We start from the raw sequence: 25,125 nt of genomic DNA, 5'->3' as shown, positions 1-25,125 counted from the left end.
AAACGTCAGAGGCACAAATGTATTCATCGAAGACAAATCCTTGTTGTAATGAATGAGGAAAACCTTTTAACAAACCAATTTAGAAACAGGCCTCAAACTGGTAAGAAAACCCTACTGTTGTGGGCATTACAGTATGAAAAATCCATCATTCAGTATTTGAGGCTAACGCATCCCTAGCATATTCACAGCAGGGAGAAACCGTACTTGTGTGGTGACCGCGGTTAAAAATACTAAACAGTGAGCTGATCTTGTCACGTCATTAATTTACGTCATCAACTGTGGTGTGAATGAACATCATTTGCGTTCCTCTAAAATTTACTGGACTTGGGTTTACAGACCTGAAGTCGGTATCAGTCACACTTTATATTTCGGTTTAGCCTGAGCCTTGTTCCAAGTAAGAAGTAAATAAAACCATTGAGCACCTACTGGTGAACATGGCCACACATATCTGAAGTGACTGTCCAGACAGTCATATGTTTAGTTATCAGGCTGCAGTGGAGAATGCTACTGAAACTCTGGGGATTAAAAGTTCAGAGCCTCTGACTGGAAGTTTAAAAGTCAAAAAGACAATGTATTGATTGGTATTCAATTTAAATGCATGTTTTCGGACTTACATCCAAAATTCACGTCGGACTTTACTTTGAAAGGTGCCGACCGGAAGTGTTGCCGTTGTGAATTGACGCCAACAGGTGTGAAGATGTCGGCCGCTTTCAGAGAGTTAAGTGCGCGTTTCCCAGCTCTTTCTCCGGTTGGGTTGATTTCGCTGCCACAGATGAATCATCCGGTGAAATGTTTCTCCGTTGGACGCTGGATGTCACACACACAAACAGGTGCGAACTGAAGCTAGCAGGCTAATGCTAGCCTCGCTGCTTCTGTTAGTATATAGCCCCGAGATCGGAAGTAGCCCGTTAATCAATAAAATACTTCAGACTTCAAGGCGTCCGCTTATAACATGCTTTGACGTGAGTTGTGTGAATGGTTGATTGGCGTCATCCGCGGGCAACATAACCTGTAATAAACGCTGTGCTTCGTTTTGATTAAAGATTCACTGGTTTCACAGGTGAGCTCACCTGAACCGTTAATCAGTCACTCAGTTGCATATTAGCCTCAGTAAAAAAACAAGTGACGACTAACAGAGTGACGTCATCAACACAGGCGAAGACAAAGCAAAGGTCTCTGATCTGTCTCCACATTAAAACACGTTCATCAAACTGGGAGCTGACACAGGTCCCATCAACCCCTTGTCCTCAGCTGACCTGCTAGGAGGAAGTTGGCTCTGAGCCTGGTTCTGTTCTTTAGGATCCTTGGTTCTGTGTGGATTTAAATTTAACTGAGTGTTGTCTCACTCTTTAATTTGAACTTTTTGATCTTGTTTAATTTAGATTTAATTTCTTCTTTTTTCATCAGTTTTCTTTATTCTCTATAATGTATAAATGAATGAATGAACTAAATGAGCTTTGCTCATCATCATGTTAGCAGGTTATAATTGACCTTTGTAATCACATTTGTGCAAAGATCACATGTTTCTTATCTAGTGCTGACGGCTGCAGCTCTTATTTGCAGCCTCTCGGCCACATGCAGACTGATTGTGCTGAAGACCTTCTATGACTCTGTGGGGGCATCAGCCATCCTGTACAGTGTGCTCTGCTGGAGCAGCAGCATCACAGTGAGGGACAGGAAGAGACTGGACAGGATCGTCAGAAAGTCCAGCTCTGTCCTGGACTGCACTCTGGACACGGTGCAGGAGGTGGGTGAGAGGAGGGTCCTGGCCAAACTCACAAACTACCTCCCACTACATTCACCCACTGCATCCGTGGTTACGTAGTAATCTCCTTTGTACAATATTTGTGCAAACTCTGTGCATTATTATATGTCTATTCTATATTTACACCATGTGGAACAATTTATCTGTGTGACATTTGTGCAAACTGGTAAAAAATTTCTATTAATTGCTGTGCAAAAACCCTTCCAATGACCTCATACTCACTCTACCTGTACTGTACTGCGTTGTACTGTGCCAACATAAAGTGTCTTTTTGATTGTGTCGCTGTATTCCTCTCCCCTGTACTTGCTGTTGTGTGTAATTTCCCCGCTGTGGGACTATTAAAGGTTTTTCTTTTCTTTCTTATGTTGTATCTCATCAGCATCAAAGCAAATTTTTTGGGCTCCTGTTTAAAATTTATGTCATGTCCACATTTGACTATGTTATGAACCACGTTAGAACTACAACCTCAAATTAGATTCATTACTATAAATATAGGATGGGTTACATCAGTTTGGAAGCGGTTTCCCAGACCTGGTCTTGGAGGCTCAGATTTCAAACCGATCTTCTGTTGCCACAACTAGAACAAACCTTTTAATCCCACATTCATGTGTGTTACATTCAGGTGCATGTTTAGAGTCTTCACGGCTGAAGACATGTTTTATCTTACGTCGTCTCACTGTTTGTTTCCCCAGGATCTAACGTCCGACCACTGGAGGGCGTCAGAGTCTTGGACTTGACGAGGTAACGCTTCTTCTTGCAGCCTTTAAATGCCGCTCAGATAAAATGTAAATGACCTGTTGCTTCTACTGTTAGAGTCCTGGCCGGGCCCTTCGCCACCATGATCCTGGGGGATCTGGGAGCAGAGGTGATCAAAGTGGAGAGACCAGGTCTGTTGGCTTCTTCGTGTCCATTGCTCTTCTCTTCTCGTGTGCTGTTGTTCATTGTGGGGCTGGTGTTTGTGTATCGGTACCAGGAGCAGGAGATGACACCCGAGGCTGGGGTCCTCCGTTCGTCGCCTCCCAGAGCCTTTACTACCTCAGTGTCAACCGCAACAAGAAAGTAGGTTAGAAGCGATGTGAGTGTGTGTGGACGGATCACGTGTGGACCCTCCATCAGCGGCTGCTCAGCCTGAGAATGATTGTGTGTCTGATCTCAGAGCATTGCTGTGGACCTGAAGCATCCCAGAGGAGCCGCTGTCATCCAGGAGGTGCGGCACCAAGAGACATTCATACCATGTGGCTTTTAGACTCAGAGTTTATGTCTGAGCTTTAATGTTGTGTTGCAGCTCGCGAGAGTGTGCGATGTGCTGATAGAGAACTACATACCGGGGAAACTCCAGCACATGGGCTTTGGGTACGAGCAGCTGAGCCAAGTCAACCCACAGCTCATCTACTGCTCCATCTCAGGTACCAACCGCCACAGTCGGTCTCCTGACTCGTCCTCTATTGCAGGGGTTGATGAGAGTATGAACAGAAGGTAAGATGAAGGCGCTGCAGTGAGACGGAACCAGCAGGTTTCATCTGGACCACTAGGGGTCGTTACCCAAAGGCCGCATGAAGCTGCAGCTGCTTTCGTCCTGCGCTGTTTAAAACTGAGCTGGATGTGGAATCGATGATACCATACTACTGTATTTATTTAAAATCAACCTGAGATGTACTTATATATGTATGTATTTGAGAATCAAACTGAATCTGATCTGTATTTGTGTGTTCAGGTTATGGACAGACTGGACCTCGGTCCCAGAGTCCAGGCTACGACTCCATCGCCTCCGCAGTGTCAGGGATGATGCACATCACCGGGCCGGAGGTCAGGTTCTGTTTGATTCTATTGGTTGTGTTGAAAACACAAAACCATCTGCATCTGGTTATGATCCAACAGATCTTTTATTTACGCCACTGTTCTGAACTCTTTCTTGGGTTTGACCCTGATTCTTAGAATTGGAGCCGGATCCAATAATTCAGTGCCCCCACGCTTGGTTTTATGTAACCAGTGTCTCCACAACATCCGGGTCAAAGGCCGCCTTCTGTCTAGATGAAGCAAATCCGCCAAAGTCCTCCAGGACTAGTCCCAAAATGAAGTCAAGGCTGCGTCCAAACGGACAGAACCAATGGCTGACACCTCTGTTTACTTCACTCACTTTAAACAGTGCCTACCCATAATGCCATGCTCCTGCCCACAGAATGGCGAGCCCGTACGTCCAGGCGTCGCTATGACAGACCTGGCCACTGGGCTGTACGCGCACGGAGCCGTCATGGCCGCCCTGCTGCAGCGTCATAGGACGGGTAGAGGACTTCACATTGACTGCAACTTGCTGTCGTCTCAGGTGAGTGTGTCCTGACTGTTCTTCGCGTGATGTGTTCATTGGTCCCATTAGTCTGTGTCGAGGTGAAACATGCTGCACTGACACATTTATAGAAATGAAGTTACTAGACTGTGAAAGCTAAACAGGACATAATCCCCTGACTGCAGCTTCTCTGCGGTGTGTTCAGGGTCAGCTGGTAAAGTACACTGCTGACGCAGCCTGTCTGCTTCTACCCAGATCAATGAGGTGCTGTTGACAGCACAGATAAGCACAAATGTCCCAGCAAGTATCTGGAAGCTGGCTCCTAACAAAACCGGGAAACTCGCAGCTCCAAACACTGTAGATGAAGTCATCAATACTCACCGTTTATACAAAGTGACCGAGGCGTAAACCAGAGGACGGATACGATCCTGCCGTGTTCTGGAGACACCCAGGGTGCGTTTGATTTGTTGTGTGAGGACACGCTGCCTGTGTGACAGTGCGGCTTTTAAAAACATGCTTTATGCTTTATGTATTCTCATTTTTCATGTCTTCCACTGGAGCAGAGACCAGACACGGCCCACTTCAGCTCATTTCAAATCTTTATGGGGCTCCAGAGAGAAATTTAGTTTGACAGGCCTCAAAATAAAATCACATAGAAAAGTCTGTTTCCTGCTGAAAAGCAGGAAAGTGTCTGTTTGTTCCTCACTGATGTGACACAAGTTAGAGATGTTTGGTCTGAGCTCCTCCTCCTCCTGCTCCTGACAGCCACACCTGTATCATGTCTGCCTGTTTTCTACATTATCTTGCTTCTGGCTGAGGAAACGAGACCCGTTACTTGACCCGTGTCATGTTTGATTAATCCACACGTTTCATCAGAGATTCATCATAAATGTACAATATTTGAAGTAGAGTTTACTGCATCTTTAATATGAAAGTGCCTTAAAGACATTCATATTTAATCACAGCAAATTAAATGTACTCTGAGAATAAGTAACGTCTTCAGTAAGATGCAGATGTGAATGGAGATCAGCTGAGACATGAGGTGAAATGCAGCTGGGCCATAGAGGCTGCGAGGTCTTTATCTTCGTGGTCAAGTCCCAGTGCTACACAGCAAACCCACTGTCCACCTCCCATCCCTCCCAGTGCTGTGCTGAGGCCACAGGCACGTCGACCACAGGGCGGTTAGACCGAGGGGAAATGAACAATGAGCGCTCACAGCCGCCTGGATCTAAAGCCATGTGGACGGGTTCAGGTTTGGTTTGGTGACAAATCAATCACTGGTGACGGTTGTGATTTTACAGTCTGCAGGTCCTGATTGAGCTTCAGGCGTCAGTTCGGCCAGAAGTGTCTCAGTCATGCTGAGAAAGATTTAGTCCTCGTTACTTCCTCTCATTCTCTCATGCACTGACTGTTCATCACCGCGTCGGGCTAACGTTCTGAGACTCATCCACATGAACCAGTAAATAAAAGGCTACTTACCGTTTGATGGCGTCTGTACCCTGAATGCCTCATATAACAAATGACCTGCACTCTGGGCTGTCCCTGAATGCCTCATGGCCCTGTACGCTGACCTTGAATGCCTCCCATAACAAACGACCTGCACTCTGGGCTGTCCCTGAATGCGTCGGCCTGTGTCTGCGAGTGCTGTTCGTGGTTTCTGGCCTTAAGACCCGTCCTTGTGTCTTCACCAGGTCGCCGTGTGTTTGTTCACATCCTTTTCCAGTTTGGTCCTATTGTTTGTTGTATTTCTGTCCATTTGCCACATCTAATACGTTTTACAGATTTATCAACACTTTCCCTTTTTTGTGAATCATCTGTTTTCCACTGGAAACGAGTCAGCGATGATTTAAAGCGGCTGCTGACTGACGCTTTGTGTCTTTGTGTCGGTTCAAAGTCGCGCTTGGTTCATCTGCGGTGTCACTGTAGCGTCTCTGCCTTGACAGAGGCATCATGTCAACAGGCTTTCAAGCGTCTTCTGTTCATTTCAAACACTGCAGCATCAGAAGCCAAAGCCGACACTCTCTCCCTGTTTGAAAGCGTTGATTAACGGTCAGAGGTGGTGAAAGCAGCTCTGCCTCAGGTGACAACGCTCCAGACGTCAGTGAGGTTTTATTCTGTGGCGGTTCAGTGATGGAGCTAACGCCATCTGTGCCTCTCTTAGGTTTCCTGCCTCAGCCACATCGCCGCCAACTACCTGAACGCAGGGCAGGAGGCGAGGCGCTGGGGGACGGCCCACGAGAGCATCGTTCCCTACCAGGTAACGCACCTTCTGGACCCTGGTGGAGAGCAAAGGTGGCAGCATCCATTACATCCATTTATTAATATGGTGACGCTTGTTCCTGACGTCTTGGACTGAACGGCCTTTGATGTGGTCTGTAAAAATGCCTTTGATTTGATCAGAGCTGCAGAAAGTTTCCACATGAAGGACTGTGTGAGTGAGAAGGAAACACGCCTGAAGTTCTGAGCGTTGACATCAGTCTTGAGGGAAACAACAGAAAGTCAGTATTTTACACCAATTAGAGACAATTAGTGTCACTGAGTGCAGATGTTTTAATGCTGTGTGTCTCCAGTCGCTCAGTGTCGACACGTCGGCTCATCATTATCTCCTTGTAAATCTCAGCACGAACCACACAGACATTGCTGCTTTGACCAAACATTCGTTACCACTTTGCTTTTCTATTAAACCATTTCGGAGCGCTTTGTGTCCCAGGCTTCTGTGAAGTCAGCTGTTAGGTCAAGACTTTAATTTTGTCATTAATTCCCTGCTTTTTCAAAATAAAACACCTCAGCTGAGCATTTCCCTTCTCCTTGTCGTTAAAACAATTATTCACAATTCAAAGCTCACAGGGCGTCTGTGCTTCAGGTGGCGTCAGCTGAAAGAAGCAGGAGGTGAATCTGTGACACAGCAGTGACTACGTTCTTCTAAACCTTTGTCTCCTGCCAGTCGCTCTACATTTCTGTTGAAGCCTCTGGCTGCGGAGCCCCGGGGTGCTTTGCTCCAGGTCAAAGCTCTGTTGCTCCCATGTTTGTGATCATCGTCTTGTTGCAGACTACTGTGTCACCTACAGGAACCTTTTCCTGTATTAATCCACAGTTCAGGATGTCACCTCGTGATTACTGAGCCCGGTCGGTGCTGACCGGCTCTGCTCCACGCTGCCTGGAGCCGGAGGCGTCTGGAGGTTCACACACCAGATCAAGTGTCAGCTCCTCCTGATATTTTATACCATCTGTTCAGTGGGAACGCGGCTTTTTGTGGTCGTCGTCTCTCACAAGCTGAAGCTTTATTGTTCGACACTTGGATCTAATCCTTGTGTGAACCGCCTTACCCACAATGCCGCGCTCCCCCGCCCGTCGCCCCCCGGATACCGGGGATGAAAGTACAGTTGGGTTCGCCGGGAGCACGACAGTCGAAGCAACAGAATTATTGGTGTTTTGCGGTTGCGGCTTTGCGAGGAAGATATTAGAGCTGAAGAAGTCATTGGTTCCCCTGATGCTTCTTAAGTTCACATCTGATTTTGAAGACGGGTCAATTCAACTCTCACAACTGAGACATGAACCGTGTCAAAGCTGAGACGCATGAAAGAACATCTGCCACAAGACGAGTGAAAGTTGCCTTTACCATTATTTCTGTCAGAAATTCATCCTGTGCATCATGAATTTAATAATGAGCGAAGTTGAGAAGTACAGGAGAACAGGGCTCAGAAAGAGGCTCCAGGTGGAGATGGGTGGTTGGAGCTGGAGTAGGGCAGCGTGATGAAGGTAGATCCAAAGCTGGCTCCATCTTTACTGGAGAACTGAAACTGGCTGGTTGTTAATCAAAACTCAATCACACCGAGCAGCAAACAATAATGATATGATTTATGGGGAAATAACTAATTTGTGTATTCCATTTAAAAAGGCATGAGAGAACAAAGGCCTGAGGCTTTGGGGCTTTTGTGGGTGAATGTCACATCAGTTCCTTTGTGGACTACGTTACCCACAAGTCCCTGAGGCTGCAGATGAAAGCGAGACGGCAGTCAGCAGTGTGACTAAAGGGTTAGTGGTTAGGAAGCACACACATGTGTGTGCTGTGATGTATGGCAGCAGTTTCTGTCCTCCTTTCATGTGGCAACAAGTTTTTATTACAACCAATTGTGAAGAGAAAAGGGAAGAGGAGGAGAAAGTGGAGCAGGGAGAAGAAGGCAATTAGGGAGGAAGAGGAGGAGGAGAGGAAGAGCCGCTCTGACTGATTCAACTGAGTTTAGGCCTCGTCTGGGACGAACCTCAGGCTCAGAAGCTCCTGTTTAATCGACGTCCACCTCAAATGGTCTTGCTCCTTAAAGGTTATTTTAATCCCTGAAGTCATTGGCTCTGATGTCTCAGGTTCCATATGCAGCTTTAGACACTCACCGCACGTGTCTGTTTCAGGCCTTCAGAACCAAAGACGGCGCCATTGTGGTGGCAGCGACCAACAACAGGCAGTTCGTCCAAGTGTGTGAGGTGAGTGTTACACCTACATGTACACGTCGCCGTCAGCCCAGTGGCTCCATGTTCAACCTGCTGCTGTGTTTGAAGGTTCTGGAACTGATGACACTCACAGAGCATCCAAACTACAAATCCAACAAGCTGCGAGTTCAGCACCGCAAACAGCTGCTGCACACACTGTCCCAAAGGTACCTGAACACACCACAGCTCGCCCGGGAGGGAGCCCAGCGAGGACCCGGCCTGTAGTGACCTCTGTTCTCCTCAGGTTCGTGCAGAGGGACACGGCGGATTGGCTGCAGAGATTTGAGGGTTCAGGCGTTCCCGTGGGTCCCATCAACAGCATCCAGGAGGTTTTCGCTGATCCACAGGTAAGTGGAGTGAAACTACTGAATTAACATCCTGTCTGTCCTGCGGTCGCTATGGTCACAGTGTGTGCCTGTGCACTGAGCGTTTTTGAAGTAAATGTAGACAGAACAGAAGTAAAACCTGTTTGGACGTGTGCGACCTGGTGGCTGTAGGTGTGACAATCAGTGTTTGTGTGATGGCTGCATCAAACTGTTTCTGCGCATGGAGTAAAAACACGTGAGTCACTGCTCACAGATGACGGTTACAGTAACACACTGCTTCAGGACTTAGTCACGCGTTGAGCGTCTTCTGTCTGAAATGGAACGAGCCTCCGTCCAGTTTCCTCAGCTCCACCTCATCCCCTTGTTTTCACCCACCAGCGAATCATGTATTTAACATAAAGTCTTCCTTTAGGGATCGTGTGTCTGTTTCCACTTGTGTCATTCCATACATACAGATTCAGGGCAGACCGGATGGACCCAAACACCTCAGCTTCAGCTTGTGTTTCATGCAGGCCTTTAGAGGCAGTCTCTGCTGCTCTAGTCGCCTCAGCCAGACACGGGTCAGGCTGCTGGTCCCGGTGGTTCTGAATGAGGATGCTGATGATGATGTGACATTTCCTCGTTGTAGAAACTTGGTGGAACTGAACGCAGCACGTTGGTCACGCAGACGCGGCAGAAGACAAACGTGACTCCCGTCCGCCCTCTGTCTGCTGTCCTTGAATGTTCTGCAGCCAGTTTTTTTGAATGTGTGCTTGTGTGTTTTGAGGACAACAGCTCCCATCACCACCTGGCACTGTCATATTAAAGCTCTGACTCAGAGTGTGTGTGTCAGACCAGCCCATCTGCTCCATGAGTCGCTGCACCAACTTGTTTTCAACTAACTTCGCTCCGTCCACACGGAACCCTCAGCGCCGGTCGGTCCTCCGGCGCCTTCACCTGCTGCGACTCTGGTCCAACACCCAGTCGGTTCTGAGCTCACGAAGCCTAATGAAGACAAAAAAAGTCACTGCAGCTCAGCGTCCGTGGCCATAGTTCGAACGCCTGCTCAAGGGCACGCTGGCTGCTGCTGACAGCAGCCTCACAATAAATGTTTCCCACACGACGGCTGCAATCAGAGACAAACGTGTGAATTCAGGCAGCTCTCCACATCCTCTGTTTACACTGAGCATGCTGGGAAGAGGCATGCATCTATTAGCATCCTTTCAAAGGCAGTAAACACACGGAACCACATCAGATGACACAGAAGTCAGCTGAACGGCCCGGGTTCTTTCCCTACCAGACATCCGACTTTAGTGAAGAAATGTCAGTCTCTGGATTAATGTTAACATCGTGAACCTTCTAAACCTGCGGAGCCACTTCTGCTCTCCTCACTCGCAGAGCAGCTCTGCAGTGGAGCTGCTGCTAATCAGGACGGTAGGAAGTCACAAATCTGGAAGTGATTTGGAAGAAGTCCAGGCTGCTTTGTCTTGGCCTCTGGCCCAGGGGCCTGCGCCGCCGTCTCTCCTGTCTCAGGCTCCCTTTTCTCCTTTGTCTCACTTCTTGTTCCTTCCATTTTCTTTCCGTGCTGCTTTCCGTTGACCATCAGCATGGCAACCAGGATGGGTTTGATCCAGAGCTGCCATGTCTGGAAACGGGAATGTTCTGACGCCATTTTGACTGTGTGGATAATCTTTGTTTAAGCCATGTTTCATTTGCAGATACCTAAGGACCAAAGCTTCACTGATTTCTTTCATCAGCGTCACACTTCCCATTACTCTCTTTCTCTCTGAGGACCTCAAAAGTAACAAACCTGCTTCTGTGACTACAAACCCATATGCCCACGTATCCGCTATGTTGTCTGGGCGACAGCCAAGTCCTGCAGAAGAGATCCACCTAAATATGGCATTAATATCCTGACTACTGGAGGTGCTGCTGATTTATCCCAGCTGAAAGCTAAACAGTCTCTGAAGTAAATACCTAGCGTGAAAGAGCCAATAAATCTGTTCACTGGAAGCTGCACTTTGCTAGGGACGCAGCGTTGAACCAGCCACCGGCCGTCCTTCGTAGACTTCCAAACATGAACCGCTTAGTTTTTCTGTGATTGGAAATGATCATTTCAGCAGCAAAATGACTTTGGGTGACATTACTGCCTTGCTTTAGGCTCATGGAATTGACCCAAGCCCATTTACTTGATGTTTCACGGCCTTGCTCAAAGGCAGTCGTGTCCAGTCCAGGACCATCAGAACCACACTGGACCAAAAACTGTGATGATGGAGACAGGACAAACTGAGGCAGAGCTGTCACGTCCCGGTACCAGCTCAGATCAGATCAGTGAAGAATAACAGCAGGATCTGATGATAACACTGCTCATAAGAGATGAAATAGTCAAACTGACGCAGTCATCCTTTGTCTTTGGAGCTGGTGTTACCTAAATGTCTTCATGGTTGTGTTTGTCACAAGCAGCTGATTCAAAGGCTGAGTTGGATCTCATCCGTCCAGGTCCAGCACCATGAGGTGAGAACCTGCCCGTTAACACATGTTGATGATTGTCTGCCTCCAGCTGCTCCCTGACACCCGCTGTTTGTTCTATGGGACGCGTAGAGTGGGCGATGAGCTCCTCGATAGCCAGGCGTTGGGTTGGGACGAGATGACGTCAGCAGAGCTTCATGTGTTCTCTGTGGTGGTTGGTGGTTTGGAAGACATCCATCCAGCCTGCTCCTCATGCCTTAACCAGATAAATCACATCCGTGTGTTATCGGAGGAATGCTGAGTCAGCAGGGACGGCGGAACCAGGAGGTTCTGACTGGTGGACCTAACTAATGGCCCTCATGTGGAGGAGCTTCCCTGCTTCATCTGAACCGGCTGCATCTTTAATGTGCATCTAAGAGGCTGCACAAATAATAATAAGATCTCACTTACATTAACGTTTATGTCTTTATCTCCTCGTCATCTCATGATCTCTAGCAATGATTGACTTCATTAATTTCATTACAGCTGAGATTCCTTCTACCAATTCCACTGGCTTCCTCGCTGCCGCTGAATCGGCTGAAAGAATAATGACACAGCACATTTGTCTTTTCTGAGAGGACTCTTGAAAGTGAATTAGGGGAGAACCTCTTCCAGCCTCTTGCTGTCTCCTGCGACTAATAGCTCTTCTAATCTGCTGGCTGCAGTGAAGGATTTATGCTCCGTCTGTGAGGACCCTCCTGTCCTGTGTGTGTGTGTGTGTGTGTGTGTGTGTGTGTGTGTGTGTGTGTGTGTGTGTGTGTGTGTGTGTGTGTGTGTGTGTGTGTGTGTGTGTGTGTGTGTGTGTTTGATTTCAGGCTATGATGTTCGCACCTTTAAACGTTTGTCAGGTTATTCTGATCTCTGGACCGACTGTGCGCTTAATTCCAGCAAATGTGTCTTCATTTCAACGAACCAGATTCACCACAGAAATGTAAATGTGGAAAGTTTGGGTTGAAGCGAACGAGCAGACTTCCTGAACGTCAGAACCAGAGGTTTAAGTGTATCACATTTCATATTTATAATAACGAAATGTACTTCTTGTGATGATGAACCTGGGTCGGTCTTTGTCCATGTGTTCAGAGAGCATTTGATTGTTTATTGTAAGACACTGGTTCATGTGTTTTATGTTCTGAGCGTGAAGAGCTTCTTCATCTAGCGGCAGCTAGCGGCTGCTAGCATCATCTAGCGGCAGCTAGCTTGCGTATGCATCTTTCACACCCACGGTTCAGCCCATTGGCCTGTCGTCCTTCCACCTGTTTACTCAGGTTCCTCACTGCTTGTACGCAGCCACCGTGACCTAGGCTGAAATATGAGTGGATTCAGCGGGGACTTGTCACTTAGGCCTGAACGTTTGTCATCTGTCCTGACAGATCAGGGGTTCCCACTCATCCTGGAAACACCTGGAACACCTGCAACGCCTTCATACTGCTTTCCAGGGACGGAGGAGCCCAGGTTTATTTAATGGCTCCCTCAGTGTCCTTATATCGTACTTACAACCCACGTCCGCCTTAGAAGCTGACTTACAGTGTGTCTTTTTTATAATTTATGTACCATTTATACCAATAGAGGAAACGGACCTTGAGACAAATGGTGAGTTCATTTTATCTCTGACATGCTTCGAACTCGCGCTCCTCATCCTTTGGATGAACTTTTGATGTAAAGCAGGATAATTAATCTTGAAAACAACATGCAGAGGTCAGGTTGTGTTCACCCAGTGCTTCTCAACTCTTCTGTCTGGTTACTCAGTGTGACCCGATCAGAGGTCAGAGGTCACGCTGTGATTGCAGGCTACTGGCCAACGGCGGCTCGTTACAGGAGCGCAGGGAAACGGAGCAACAGCTGCTCGTTAAGGTTTTATTTATCCAGGGAGAGCTGACAGACCTCTGGCCTGCTTCATGTCCACATGTTTGAACTGGGAGCAGACCAGTAAAACCAGCACGAAGTGAAGGCAAACACTAAATGAGTTGATGTGTTTGTTCTGTTAACACAAAGTCAAATGACAGGTTCTGTTCCCCGTTCCGATAAATGAAACATTGATGATTCACTGCCTTCCTCACATGCAGCAGCTCCACGGAGGAATGTTCTGAAGGAGCCGTTAGAACCTTGGTTGGTCATTCAGCCGGAGACCTGCTGAACCTGTGGCAGAACTCAGGACGTGTCTGTTTTTCATCGGATCCTTTATAATTTCTAAACTGAACAAGGTCAGATGTCTACAACGAAACGTAGCACCGCTGGGTAATCAGAGAGGAGGAGGATGTGATGGAGCTGAGGGAGGTAATGTAAGGAAATAATCAAGTGGAAACCGTTAAGGTCCACGCCAAGCAGCGCTGGGACATCTGGGAAAGTGTCAGGGTGGGTTGATGAAATCCAGGTACACCTCTAAATGTGGAACCGTGACAGATGAGGATGATGAGGATGAGCGTCACTAAACCAACAGCTCCTACTAGCAACACGGCTGAAGTGTAACCAACAGCGTCTGAGGATCTGCGTTGTTGGACTGGGTGGTCTGCGTTGAGGCCAGCTCACACTGAATCTGCTGATGTGTGTCGCTCACATAAACGTCGGATGTGAACGTGGTGTTTGTGTTTCTGACCCAACCGTCAATCACCGATGAAGAAGATGTGCTGCATTACATTAGCTCATTATGAGGAAACTGCACCCGATGAGACGCAGCCTCGGTCCAGAACCGAATGGGTCTGTGACGACGGCCTGGTTGAAGCAGCAACTCCACATCACATGCATCAGGTGGTGATGCATGAGGCACTCAGGCTTGGACGTGCGGACGTGAGGAGACTAAATGGCTCAGTTGCATTCAGCCTTTGGCTCATGTTACGTGGACTCATGCAGGTGATCGTCTGTTGGACGTCAGGGGTCGGTCAGGGATGGTTCCTCTGTCCCGCTCTCCCTCTCCTGTGGTTTTCTCCTCTGATGACTCCCTCTCCAGCGTCCTGCTCTTGTTCCCTCGGTTCCTTCCTGCTGTGTGGTGAGAACCTCCATCGTTCAGAGCTCACACCTCTGTCTGAACGTCACCGCTGCATGAACCGTGATGAAGTCAGGCACCGTGGATGCTTCTTCTCTTCTTTTTTGCCTTTCGTGAACCGTCCCGTGGGTGAGAGGATTTGATTTACATTTGATCTCACGAAGCAAAGCCCCTGGAAGCTGTTGTTGCGATGCCGGTTGGAAAACCACATGAAGGAAGTGGTCAGACAAGTCAGCGGCCGTTCATGTCTCACTAACAGCTGCTGCTCATTGTCCTAGTCTGGATTTGTTCTTTGACAACGAGCCTCAGATGTTTAACCGTGCTCCAGGTTGCAGTTTGACACATGAGCCGTATGAAATTCTCTCAAGTAGTTTGATGGGGTTGTAGTCGGAGGCTGAGCAGCTCAAACGCAGTCCTGGACCTGGACCCGGACCTGGACTCAGACTCCGGTCGCCGCCACACTGAGAGTCTCCACATGCTCTTCTCACGTCTCATTGGAAAACTTACTTTGACTTATTTTTTTTAGCTGTTTAACAAGATGTGGCATCAGCGATGATGGCTTGAGCGTGCTGCAATGACACCCGGCTGCCTGTAGAGGGCATCTGCCTCCCATCTCTGCCTGAGGAGCAAAGTAAATAAAATTCCTCGGTTCATTGAAGCTAATGTGAAGAAAACAGGCGCTGGATGTGTCAGTAAATAACAGACTGACACTTTAAAAAGGTGTTTGAACGAGTGGCCTTCGTCTACAGCTGCTGGCGACTGAGAACTGACCTGGAGTTGGGAATCAAACCCTCCACCTCGGCTCCGCTGTTTGCTCAGATGGTCTGTTTGTCGGAGCTGGAATGCATCAGAGCATAGTTTGGTTTGTGAGCCATAATCAAATCAAAATGTGTCTGCATACTTTCCCATGGGGACGGAGGCGGAGGAGGAGGGGCGTCCAATTAAACGGTGACACTCGAAGAGAACGGGAGATAAACAGACGGATAATCATCAGGATGGACAGAGTTTCAAACAAAAGCAGGGACGAAGAAAGAGACCAAGTACATGGACGGACGCTGGGACCTCAGATGTTATTTTTGGACTTTTTCAGCAGCTGAGACGTGTTTTATGTAACCGTGCATAAAGCAGCAGCTAACGAGCAGAAATACCAGTGTGACAAAAGACTGAGGCCCGGAGGCACATCTGTCGACCCCGCGTCGTCTTCCCTTGTTCATGAAGAGCCAGAGGTCAAAGGTCATGGCCGCGTTTATAGTTAATACTCCTACAGCAGAATGGAGAAACATCTTATACTGCTTCCTTTCCTTTCTTTTTTACTTGTCACCTTGTCAACTTTCCCCACCTGCTCAACACACACTCACGTCTCCTGCTGTAACAGGCCTTTACCCATGATGCCTTGCTTCAGTTCTGCTCGTCCTTGCGTCGTCCTCAGGTCTTGTCCTAATCCCTCCTTCCTTCCCCTCCCTTCTCTTTCTCCCACATTCCTTGTCTTCCACCCGCCATGAAGAATCAGCGCAGAGCTGTGATTGAAACGAAAACAAAGGTTTAACAAAACAGAAAGGGAGAACAACGACCCACAACAACTTTCAAAACTGTTAAAAAAGAAAGGTTTGCTTATTCACGGAGCTTCCTTGCTGTCTGATGCTAGCGCTGCTTTTACTGTACGGTCCTCGCAGCGCGCAGACGAGTCCACACAAGGCGTTCGCACACACAAGTACTAAATAGCAAAGGTTGTACGCTCGAAAAGTTTATATATACTACTTTTAGAACATGAGCTGCTACTGTTTCTTACTGCTGAAGCTCGCTCACAAACAAAAATACGTCCAAGATGCGCTATTTGACGGGAGCGGTAGGAGCTCTCACTCCCAACTACTTCCCAGGATCCGAGTACGGAGCTCTAACTCTGACAGGTTTACAGAATCAACCTTTTAACCAACATACTAGGATAATTTGTAGTGGTCAGTTGTATTTCTACATTGCATTGTCCTGCCATTTTGATTTTGATTTGTGCCACCTGTGTTTATGGGTATTGTAGGTTTCAGCCTGTAGTGCACAGAGTAGTACCCACTGCTCTTTCTCGTGTCCACCCTGGAGCACCGTCCACCTGCTGCAGTCAGACCTGGAGCTTCCAGCCTGCAGCTCCTAGTGAAAGCTGGTGATTCTTCGTCCAGGGTGTGAATGTGATACGGTATTTTGGGTCAGTTGTGATCATTTGTGTCGGTGGTTCCTGAGGTCTCCTCTTTAAGCAACGCTGTGTCGCTTTCTGTCAGACTGAGCTCAGCCCCCACATGCTTCATGAACTCATTACCGGTGCCTGTTGCCCCTGAACGGCTCCTGCTGTGCTGCTGAACACCTGGAGTTCAGCTGTGACACAAGCAGCCAGCGCTCGTCCACATGGGGAACGCTTCCATCAATATATACACGTTCCACATGCCACACTTTAAACACACACAGACTCACAGTTACACAGACACGCTCACACAGGTGCTTGTGTGTCACAACATCAATAGCCACCTTCATAATATGAAGAGAGGACATCACAGCAGAGTTCTCGTGTGGCAGCAGAACCGGGAGACAGACCAGAGCACGTTTATGATGAGCATCTGTTGGAAGCTGAAGGTCGTTTCCAGCAGATTCTTTCTTTATTGCTAGACTGGATCAGAATGAAACTCAGGAACCTGGGGGATGAATGCATTTTGGTGGCAGAAGGTGGATTTAGTCCTGTCAACCAGTGTAAAGAAGGTGGAGGAGACTTCACAGTAGCAGCAGGGGGGTGTCACCAGGATAAACTCCAAATGGAAAACAGGTTTGCTGTCTGGACACACAATAGCAAAAACAGATACAGTAACGAGCAGTGAAAGACAGAGGAGTAACAACCAAGTCTGCATCAGATTTAGTTCAACTGAAAATGCTTCACGTTCTACAACACAAGACGTCTACAACACTGCTGTTTCAACATATTGTTCCCACTGCCTACTTTTATTGATGCCGTTTAGTGCTTGACTTATTTCTCTGCTGACTCTGACCAGAGCTGAACTGTGGCTCCCACATCAGAGGGGGGCTTCATCCTCAGCTCTCATCTGGATTCCACAGATTCCACAGATGAGGCTTTGAGGGACAGCGTCCACATGGATCATCACCTCATGTCTTCATTGTAGTGGGTCGTGTTTCTTACACCTTTTCTTGAAATCTCACTTTTTCTATAGTCGTGAGCTGCGGAGCCTTTAAACCCTAATCAGCTTCACATTCATATGATACATGGATCTCAAAGTCTGCTTTGTGATGCATCACAGCTTTGCTCTTTAAAGTTAGAAATAAACATTCCTCTAACTGAGATACATTTACGTAAAGAGCATTATTCATGTGATGAGCTGAAATTATGAGAAGCCAAATCAGCGGGGACCTTTACCATCCAGGCTGCAGCTTTACATAACACATCCAAAAACCCCATTAAGTGCTTTTATGAGCCCGTATATAGAAGAAGAACTTCACAGGAAGGAAACGCTGCTTTGATTGTCGAGGTCAAACTGAGAGCAGCAGGTTCACACAAACACACCAGCATATATGTGGAGCGGCTGCTCATCCTCTGCATCCTGCTCTCCTTGATGTTGCTGTAACATGATGTAACGGCGGCCTGTATAGCTCCCATGAGTGCTGCTTAGTCAACTTAATGGACTGCCACAGCCAGCTTCAAAGACTCGCCAGCAGGGAGTGAAGAGAGAACAGACGACGGAGGTAGACGAGGTGTAAAAATAGCTGGAGGAGCTGAGATGAAGGTGAGGATGCAGCAGTGGCAGAAGGTTTTAAAACCTGCCACCGATGATCCGGGTCTGGTCCAGTCAGGCCCTCTGCTTCATACAGTTCCAGAGCGTAAATCCTCTAACGTGGACAGTGCAGTCATTCATCATGCTCACGCTGATCCCCTGCTCACCTGTCGATGGGAACCCACCAGGGCTCAGCTGAACTGATCGTCGGCCTCTTACGTCAGTTAACGGGTCATATATGAAAATGCATCCTGAATGTGCAGGTTCTGGTGAACCTCCTGATAGCGTTCATGCTCTCCTGATGATGTGCACCAAGTGGATCCCAATTACACATGCAGGTGTGGTCACCAGGCACAGACCCCGTCACCGTGGTGCTACATCACAGCTGTGACACAGATTCATCCTCTGGGGCCATGAATGAAAAGTCCTCAGTGATCATCACACAAATTACTGTTAAGGCCACAACACAGAGCGAAGCCACGGATTTACGTGAGCCCATAGTTTGGTGATTTGTGTCTTCACACAAATGGATGTGCAGCCGAAGTTTATAGTCTAATGGAGCAGTTTCATGATTAAAGGCAAAAGACTTCAACACTACATAAAACTGCATTCATCCAGCGCCACACAGGAACTTTTACCATTTCCTGTTTCTTCCTCACTGGTTTTAATTTACAAACCATTTGTTCCAGTTTTGTTCTTTGTTTTATTGTTTGTGAGAAAACTGCTGGTAAATAAAACATGAAGTTCAACAGTGTGTTTGACCTCTGGATAATGTGTGTGTGTGTGTGTGTGTGTGTGTGTGTGTGTGTGTGTGTGTGTGTGTGTGTGTGTGTGTGTGTGTGTGAGAGTGTGAGTGTGTGTGAGTGTGAGTCTGAGTGTGTGAGAGAGTGTGAGGCCATGTGGATGTAATGATTCTCTGCATAACAAGCAGCTAGGGTTACACACACACATGCGTGCAATCATTGTGTTACCATTGTATATGTGCATACACAAATAGAGACGCACACATCAAACGTTCAGACTGAACGTGAGCATCAGAACGAGAAGCCGTGTAAACCTGCTAACTCTGATTCCTCTGAGTAGAGACAGACGTCGTCCGTTTTCCGATGCTCATACTAACTTCATTCAGCTGCGTGTCTGACTGGAACTGGGCAGGATCCTAATGGTACCGGGTCCGTTTCACTTCACAGATTCAAACTCAAACACGTTCAGACCCAGTAGACAAAAAGCCTTCCAGTTTCATGTTTTTAGCTCAAATGTCAGAGAACAATTTAAGGAAATGTATTCACATTTGGAACTAATGTTCACTCAGGAATTAACCAACGAGGTCTCGGTGGTAAAGTCACTATGACCTCGTCCCATTCTCGTAAAGCTGGATCTCAGAATTATCTGAAGGGAATTGGATCACATCTGGCACAAACATCCTTGGACTCATGTACGCTGCGCATCGTGGTTCACTAGAACTCGTCTCTCGTCTCGTGTTCACCAATCAGCTGACGTGAGATGATCCTTCATAACCTGGACCTTCGCCTGACTGGTCCTTTACTGGAAGCAGACGCCTGAACGCGGCCACTAGTTACTGCTGGCATGTGAAAAGATGAGGAGAAAAGCGAGAGAAGAAAGCAAAGGAAGAACGTGACGCTGAAGTAAACAAGCTGGAAATAGAGGCAGAGACGGTTGTTTGGCTGTGGGAGCAAAGACAAATAAACAGAACGCACAGAGACACATGCCGGCAGCCTGGCAGCTCCGTTCACGCACATGCGCTGGATGTTTACGCTGCCGCTTCTCCCACATCCTCAGACCTTCAAGCCTGAGCTCCACGACCGGCTCCTGCTCAACTTCAGTTCCCTCCAAACAGACAGAATAAAGGTTCCAACAGGGCTAGTGGGAGTCACTGCATTAGTCCCTTAAGCCTGGACGTCACCAATGAAGCCCAGTGTAAATGAGCATGAGCACAAAACAAGCAGTTGCAGCAGTTGTGTAGAGGTCGTAGCAGCTGTCACACCAGCCTCAAGCTCTGTCTAAACCCCACACAGGTCAAATAACAGGACGCTTCTTTAAATCCAAACGTGACCAACTCCCAGATTTGTATCTTGGTGAAATGATTTATATTCATCTACAGTGCGACTTGCGCTGCTTCATTTCCTGTTGTGCTGTCGCCTGCGATGATCCCTCTGTAAAACCAATCAGAGCAGCCCATCAGCAGCTTCCTGTCTGCAGGCTTCTCTTTGTCAGCTCCCCTGATTAAAGATTTGTCTGAACTTGTCGACACTGTTAAAAGCCTTCAGGTCACTGAGACCCGAGCGTGAGGTCGGCCTGTTACAGAGCGCCTCCTCCACGGCTCTCCATGCTGCGGCGACCACTCCAGCCCCTGGGCTGGTTCTGCTGAGGCCTGGGCCGGGGGTGCCGGTTGTCCCTCATCACAGCTGAACCTGCCCGAGTCATCTGATTTCTTTACCGGCGTTTTCAGCCACTGAGCACATCTGTCATCACCAGTCACAGGATGCAGACACACAACAGGCTTTAGTCAGAAGAGGAGCTACGACAGGCCGAGGTCCGTCCTCGACGCCTGGCCGACCGGGGACACGCGGTAACGCTGGGGGCAGTGGAAAAACTGGGAGAAGTGTTTAACATGGTTTCCAGCTGTTTGGTGAACTGTGTCTCACCAAGGCTGAGTAAACACTGGACTCTGGGTTTGAACCTGGGGATGGGTGAACTGTGGTCAGCTGTAAACAGCGGCGTGTTTCTTGTTTGTTGCTTGTAGCTATTTCTGTGTTCTGGTCATTATCTGTACAAAAGGCTTGTGTGAGTGCAACTTTGTAGAGAAACACACAGCAGTCAAACATGTCAGACTGAAACCGCTGCTTCCCGTTAGTGGTCGCCCGCTCCAACGCCGATGCAGGTTCATTCAGCTTCACTCATCAGATGGAGGCGTACGGGACATTTTCTGGTCTGATCCAGTGACAGGGCGGAGGGTGTAGATGATGCTGTATCAGACTGAGACGTGGTCCGACACCAGAACCGGGTTTTCAGCTGAAGCATCTGCTGCTCAGTCTTCAGTTAGTGTTTCCCATTAAGACAATGTTAATGGAACTACTGCTGAGAAGCACAGTGAGAGCAGGAGATGAGGATGAGGAGGAGGAGACGGCGGCTCCATCAGCTCCATGCCACTGAACCCGTGTGTCCAGTCACAGACAGAAGCGATCTCAGGCTGCGTCTCAATTCCTGCCCTTTGATCAGCTTTAGTTGGTCCTGAGTCATCGGTGCTTCAGCAGCAGACGACAGTTGGAGCTGGGCCACAGACAGATTTAATGAATTCATCCCCAGGCTGCTGCTTCTAGACCGACTGTACAGTAGGTGTCTGTCACGAGAAGAAGGAGGTGGTTCCACTGGACCTCAAACTGTGAGATGGTGGTGTGTGATGTTTCCTGCTTTAATCTGCACGAGCAGGGTATTAAATGTGAGCAGGTCTGTTGATCCACTGACAATGTGTCTGTTTGCAGGTGAACCACAACGGCCTCATCCAGCAGATGATCCATCCAACAGCAGGTTCCATCATGGTACCGGGTCAGTGCCTCTCTCTCTCTCTCTCTCTCTCTCTCTCTCACCCCGACCCTGACCCCAACAGCTTCCATGCAGTTTGTCTGACACACACACATCCATGGGGAGCACAAAGAGGACGCTGTTTGTCCACCACTGTCCCATCTGTCTTGTGCGACGCAGCAGGAAGTCGTTAATAACGGGCCCAGCGTCAGCGTTTATTGAGCCGTCGGCTCCGTTTCATGGAAAAAACTGGAATTATGAGCTCAGACGTTCTTATGAAATAATGAATCGACAACCCTGAACAGGAAAGCCTAGCAGGCGTATTTCCCCTGTGGTCTCCACTCTCTGTAACCTCTACAGTCACCTGCCACCTTAGACAGTGGTGCCAGCATCACCACACATCTGTGCAGAAAGAATGTGCTGTTTTGATGGAAACGGATTATCGAGCATCGCAGAGTTTCTGCGTTTGACCAGGTTTAGTGTAGAACTGTTCAAATCCCAGCTGTGGGTGGATCAGATATCTATCAGGAAGCATTGGAGATAGACTGAAATCTGATCAAACCAGAAACTTATTCAGTCCAGATGTTGAAAAGGTGTAAATGGATCCATCTCTGCAGCACAGCTGCAACCTTTCCTCCCTCCACGCTGAAGGCGTCAGTCAGCGTCTGTGCAAACGCTCACCGTCTGTTTTCTGAGCTACAGTTTCACTGAAATACCTGTGGTCATTTCACAGTTTCACCGTTTGCCTGCGTCTCATTCAAGCACAGAGAAAGATGAGTCCAGACGTTTCCACGCGTTGACGTTCTGATCCCTGATCAGTTTGACCAGTGAAGACTCTGCGCTCTTCAGTGAATCTTGTGTTTGCTGTGAATGTGAAGCAGCTTCCACCCTCTCCTGCCGTGCGGGAGGACAGAGTCGCACGCCTTCACTCCACGTCCCAAACTAGAATCAGACGTCGGGGAAACTGCTCATGACTTGACTTGCTTCGAGTGGAGCCGTGACGCTGCTGCTGTGATGGAGCTCATTACAGGAACACTTGAATGCCTCCTTCCTGACAGCTGGTGCAACACAATCCTCTGCTCAGAGCACGACTCCTGTTCCTGCTCAGCCAGATACAAAGAGAGTGTGACGCTGACTGGCAGCCTGAACGATCGCTTCCATCCAATGGGCCTGTTTTTAGTGGGACACACACATGTTGCTCATTTAACTGACACAATGTGATCCGCAGCATCAAACAGCAACCAGAGCAGCGCTGCTCACTGGTAACGAGTGGTAACGAATGTATGCGTTCACAGCCGAACAATACAACAAAGGCCTCCTCCTGATGCCCGCTCCGCATGTTTAGTAAACAGCAGTGTGTGTGTGTGTGTGTGTGTGTGTGTGTGTGTGTGTGTGTGTGTGTGTGTGTGTGTGTGTCTCTCTCTCTCTCCCTCTGCTCGTCCTGTACCTCAGAGGTTAATTGAGTGTGAAAGCGTGCAGCTCAGAACGTTCACTGGCCGAGCCGTCCAGGCCATTCCTCAGTTGGAGCCAAGACATAACTGGACAAACAGTAAAAACGTGTGCGTCCATTAATAGAGCAGCTGAGGTTATATAATTGGACAAACAGAAAAACGTGACAGACTGAGTGAATGCAAATCACTTCAGATGTGGTGAGAGGACGTGAACGGGCTGAGGGGAGCCCTGCTAGTTACCGACCTTCACCTCCCCTGGCTGAAGGCATTGAAAATGGAACCAGAGGCTACGCACGTCACAGCGATGGACAAAAACACAGGCCGTGGTGGCGCATGACCCCCCTGATGGCCCCTGGCCTCCCTGACCCCAACCCAACACTAACCATGTAAAGGTGTGAGGAGCGGAGAAGGGACACACAAATACTCTCACACCCCCGGACTGTGAGAGTTCAGCTCATTAGTGTCGTTCTTCAAAAAACACAACAGCGGATTGTTGTGAGTTCCCCGAAATAAACTGTTTGTTTCCTTCTTTTTCTCCCATCCTTCCTCCTTTGTCCACTTTGACCCTCTGTTTATTTCCTTCTCTTCAGGTCCAGCTGTTCGATTCAGCAGCTTCCCCCCCAGCGGCCCGGTGCCCCCTCCTCTGATTGGCCAGCACACAGTGCAGGTGCTACGGGACATATTGTCCTATAGTGATGACATCATCAACAAGCTGCTTCAGTCCGGGGCAGTGGCCCAGAATGAGGTGTCCTGAATCATGAATCACCATGAAGAGTACACCGCTCGGTCCCAGAATCATTTCTCCAAACAGATGATTGCACTGCTTTTCTGCTAATGAAGTTCAAAGAGTACATTATTTTACAGAAGAACACTACCTTCAGTATTTCTAATTATTGTGGTAAAGTGGTAAAGTTTTACACTATGTAGACGTTGGAGCTCCTTCAACTTGTAAATGAAGTATTTCTATTCATTTCTACAAACACTAGAATCACTAGTTGATTAGCAGTGAACCATAAACACTTCCAGCCACGTTAGTGGTTAACACATCAAGTAATGTGATTTATTCATGTCAGTTCATGTGGAACTAGATTAGTTTTAAACTGCTGCTTTTAAATAAAATGATGTTTTGATGATGTGTGTACTTTTTAGCCGAACATGTTTAACAAAACAAAAAGCTTCTGGACGGTTTGAAAAACTTCTAACAAGTCAACACGTTGACATTTGAGCCTTTTACCTGTGTCAGCATTGATTTTCTGAACAGAACCTCTAACGGGACGTCTTACGAGGCTCGAAGCTGTGAACCAGCAGGTAAACTTAACTGTGTCCGGTTAAATCTTCTTCGTCCCGTTTACAAAAGCGTGAGGAAAGACCTGACGTGTCATGCGGGTGAAAACCAAAGTCAATCGTTGCATCACTCATCGTGTCCAGTGAAGAAACATAAACAATCCAAAGTCTGTGGAGTGATGAGGAACCTGGAGCCTTGGGCCTCGCATGTCAGGCTGCCATCATGTTTTCCACATGGTCTTCCATCATTCGAGCTTCATCTGGAAGTCTTTCATTCACCTCCCTTCATGCTTTCACCGTTGCGAAACAGAACCCGCTCCCCCAGGAGTTTGTCAATCAGAGTGGAGAGAAACGAGACTTCTCTCACTTCATCTTTGAAAAAATCTTTGTAAATTAGGTTAAAACATGCAAGTCATTTTATTTGGGACCTTCTTGAGTTGACAATGTCCCACAAAACCACAACCAAGAGCTAAAAGAGGATGGTGGCTCTGATTTAGGTTGATTGTTGATAAGTGCAGCTTTAAAAAGTTTCCTCTTACTTTGTCCACAAGGGATGCACCGCAGATGAAGTGAAACCTGTCTGGCTGTTGACTGATTGCTCACATCGTCTGCAGATATTGTTCTGGGACGAAGAAGGAAGAATATTGGCTGCAGCTCATTTATGACGTTAATAATCACTGATCATCGCTCAAAACCTGGAGACACTATAAAAATGTCCGCTCCCGAGTGACCGACGCATCAGGCCTTACATGGAGATGT

At 47.9% G+C, this 25,125-nt stretch overlaps 1 protein-coding gene across 3 annotated transcripts; it reads left to right on the top strand.

The window, feature by feature from the left end:
• Window positions 1-83: 83 nt before the first annotated feature.
• On the top strand, window positions 84-24,212 carry sugct (succinyl-CoA:glutarate-CoA transferase). Of its 3 annotated transcripts, XM_029147917.3 has the most exons (15): window positions 84-830; window positions 1,564-1,747; window positions 2,458-2,506; window positions 2,579-2,652; window positions 2,739-2,824; window positions 2,922-2,972; window positions 3,051-3,171; window positions 3,480-3,571; window positions 3,945-4,088; window positions 6,211-6,306; window positions 8,457-8,528; window positions 8,604-8,701; window positions 8,779-8,881; window positions 21,592-21,655; window positions 23,673-24,212. In XM_029147917.3, exons 4-15 carry the CDS (start codon window positions 2,604-2,606, stop codon window positions 23,834-23,836), a joined length of 1,140 nt encoding a protein of 379 aa, XP_029003750.1. In that variant the 5' UTR covers window positions 84-830; window positions 1,564-1,747; window positions 2,458-2,506; window positions 2,579-2,603; the 3' UTR covers window positions 23,837-24,212. The 3 variants fall into 3 exon arrangements, with proteins under 3 accessions (XP_029003750.1, XP_029003748.1, XP_055363675.1); XM_029147915.3 differs by lacking the exon at window positions 1,564-1,747; XM_055507700.1 differs by lacking the exons at window positions 1,564-1,747; window positions 21,592-21,655; window positions 23,673-24,212 and adding an exon at window positions 16,360-18,837.
• Window positions 24,213-25,125: the final 913 nt, after the last annotated feature.

Source organism: Betta splendens, chromosome 4, assembly GCF_900634795.4.
Source record: "Betta splendens chromosome 4, fBetSpl5.4, whole genome shotgun sequence".
NCBI lineage: Eukaryota > Metazoa > Chordata > Actinopteri > Anabantiformes > Osphronemidae > Betta > Betta splendens.
Note: the sequence above shows the minus strand (reverse complement) of the source record. Positions and strands in the feature narration are given on the sequence as shown.

Coding starts and splice junctions, on each gene's coding strand:
- sugct (XM_029147915.3), top strand. CDS start 599: ATGTTTTCGGACTTACATCCAAAATTCACGTCGGACTTTACTTTGAAA. Junction 831..2,457: donor GATGTCACACACACAAACAG/GTGCGAACTGAA, acceptor TTGTTTCCCCAG/GATCTAACGTCCGACCACTG. Junction 2,653..2,738: donor GATCAAAGTGGAGAGACCAG/GTCTGTTGGCTT, acceptor TATCGGTACCAG/GAGCAGGAGATGACACCCGA.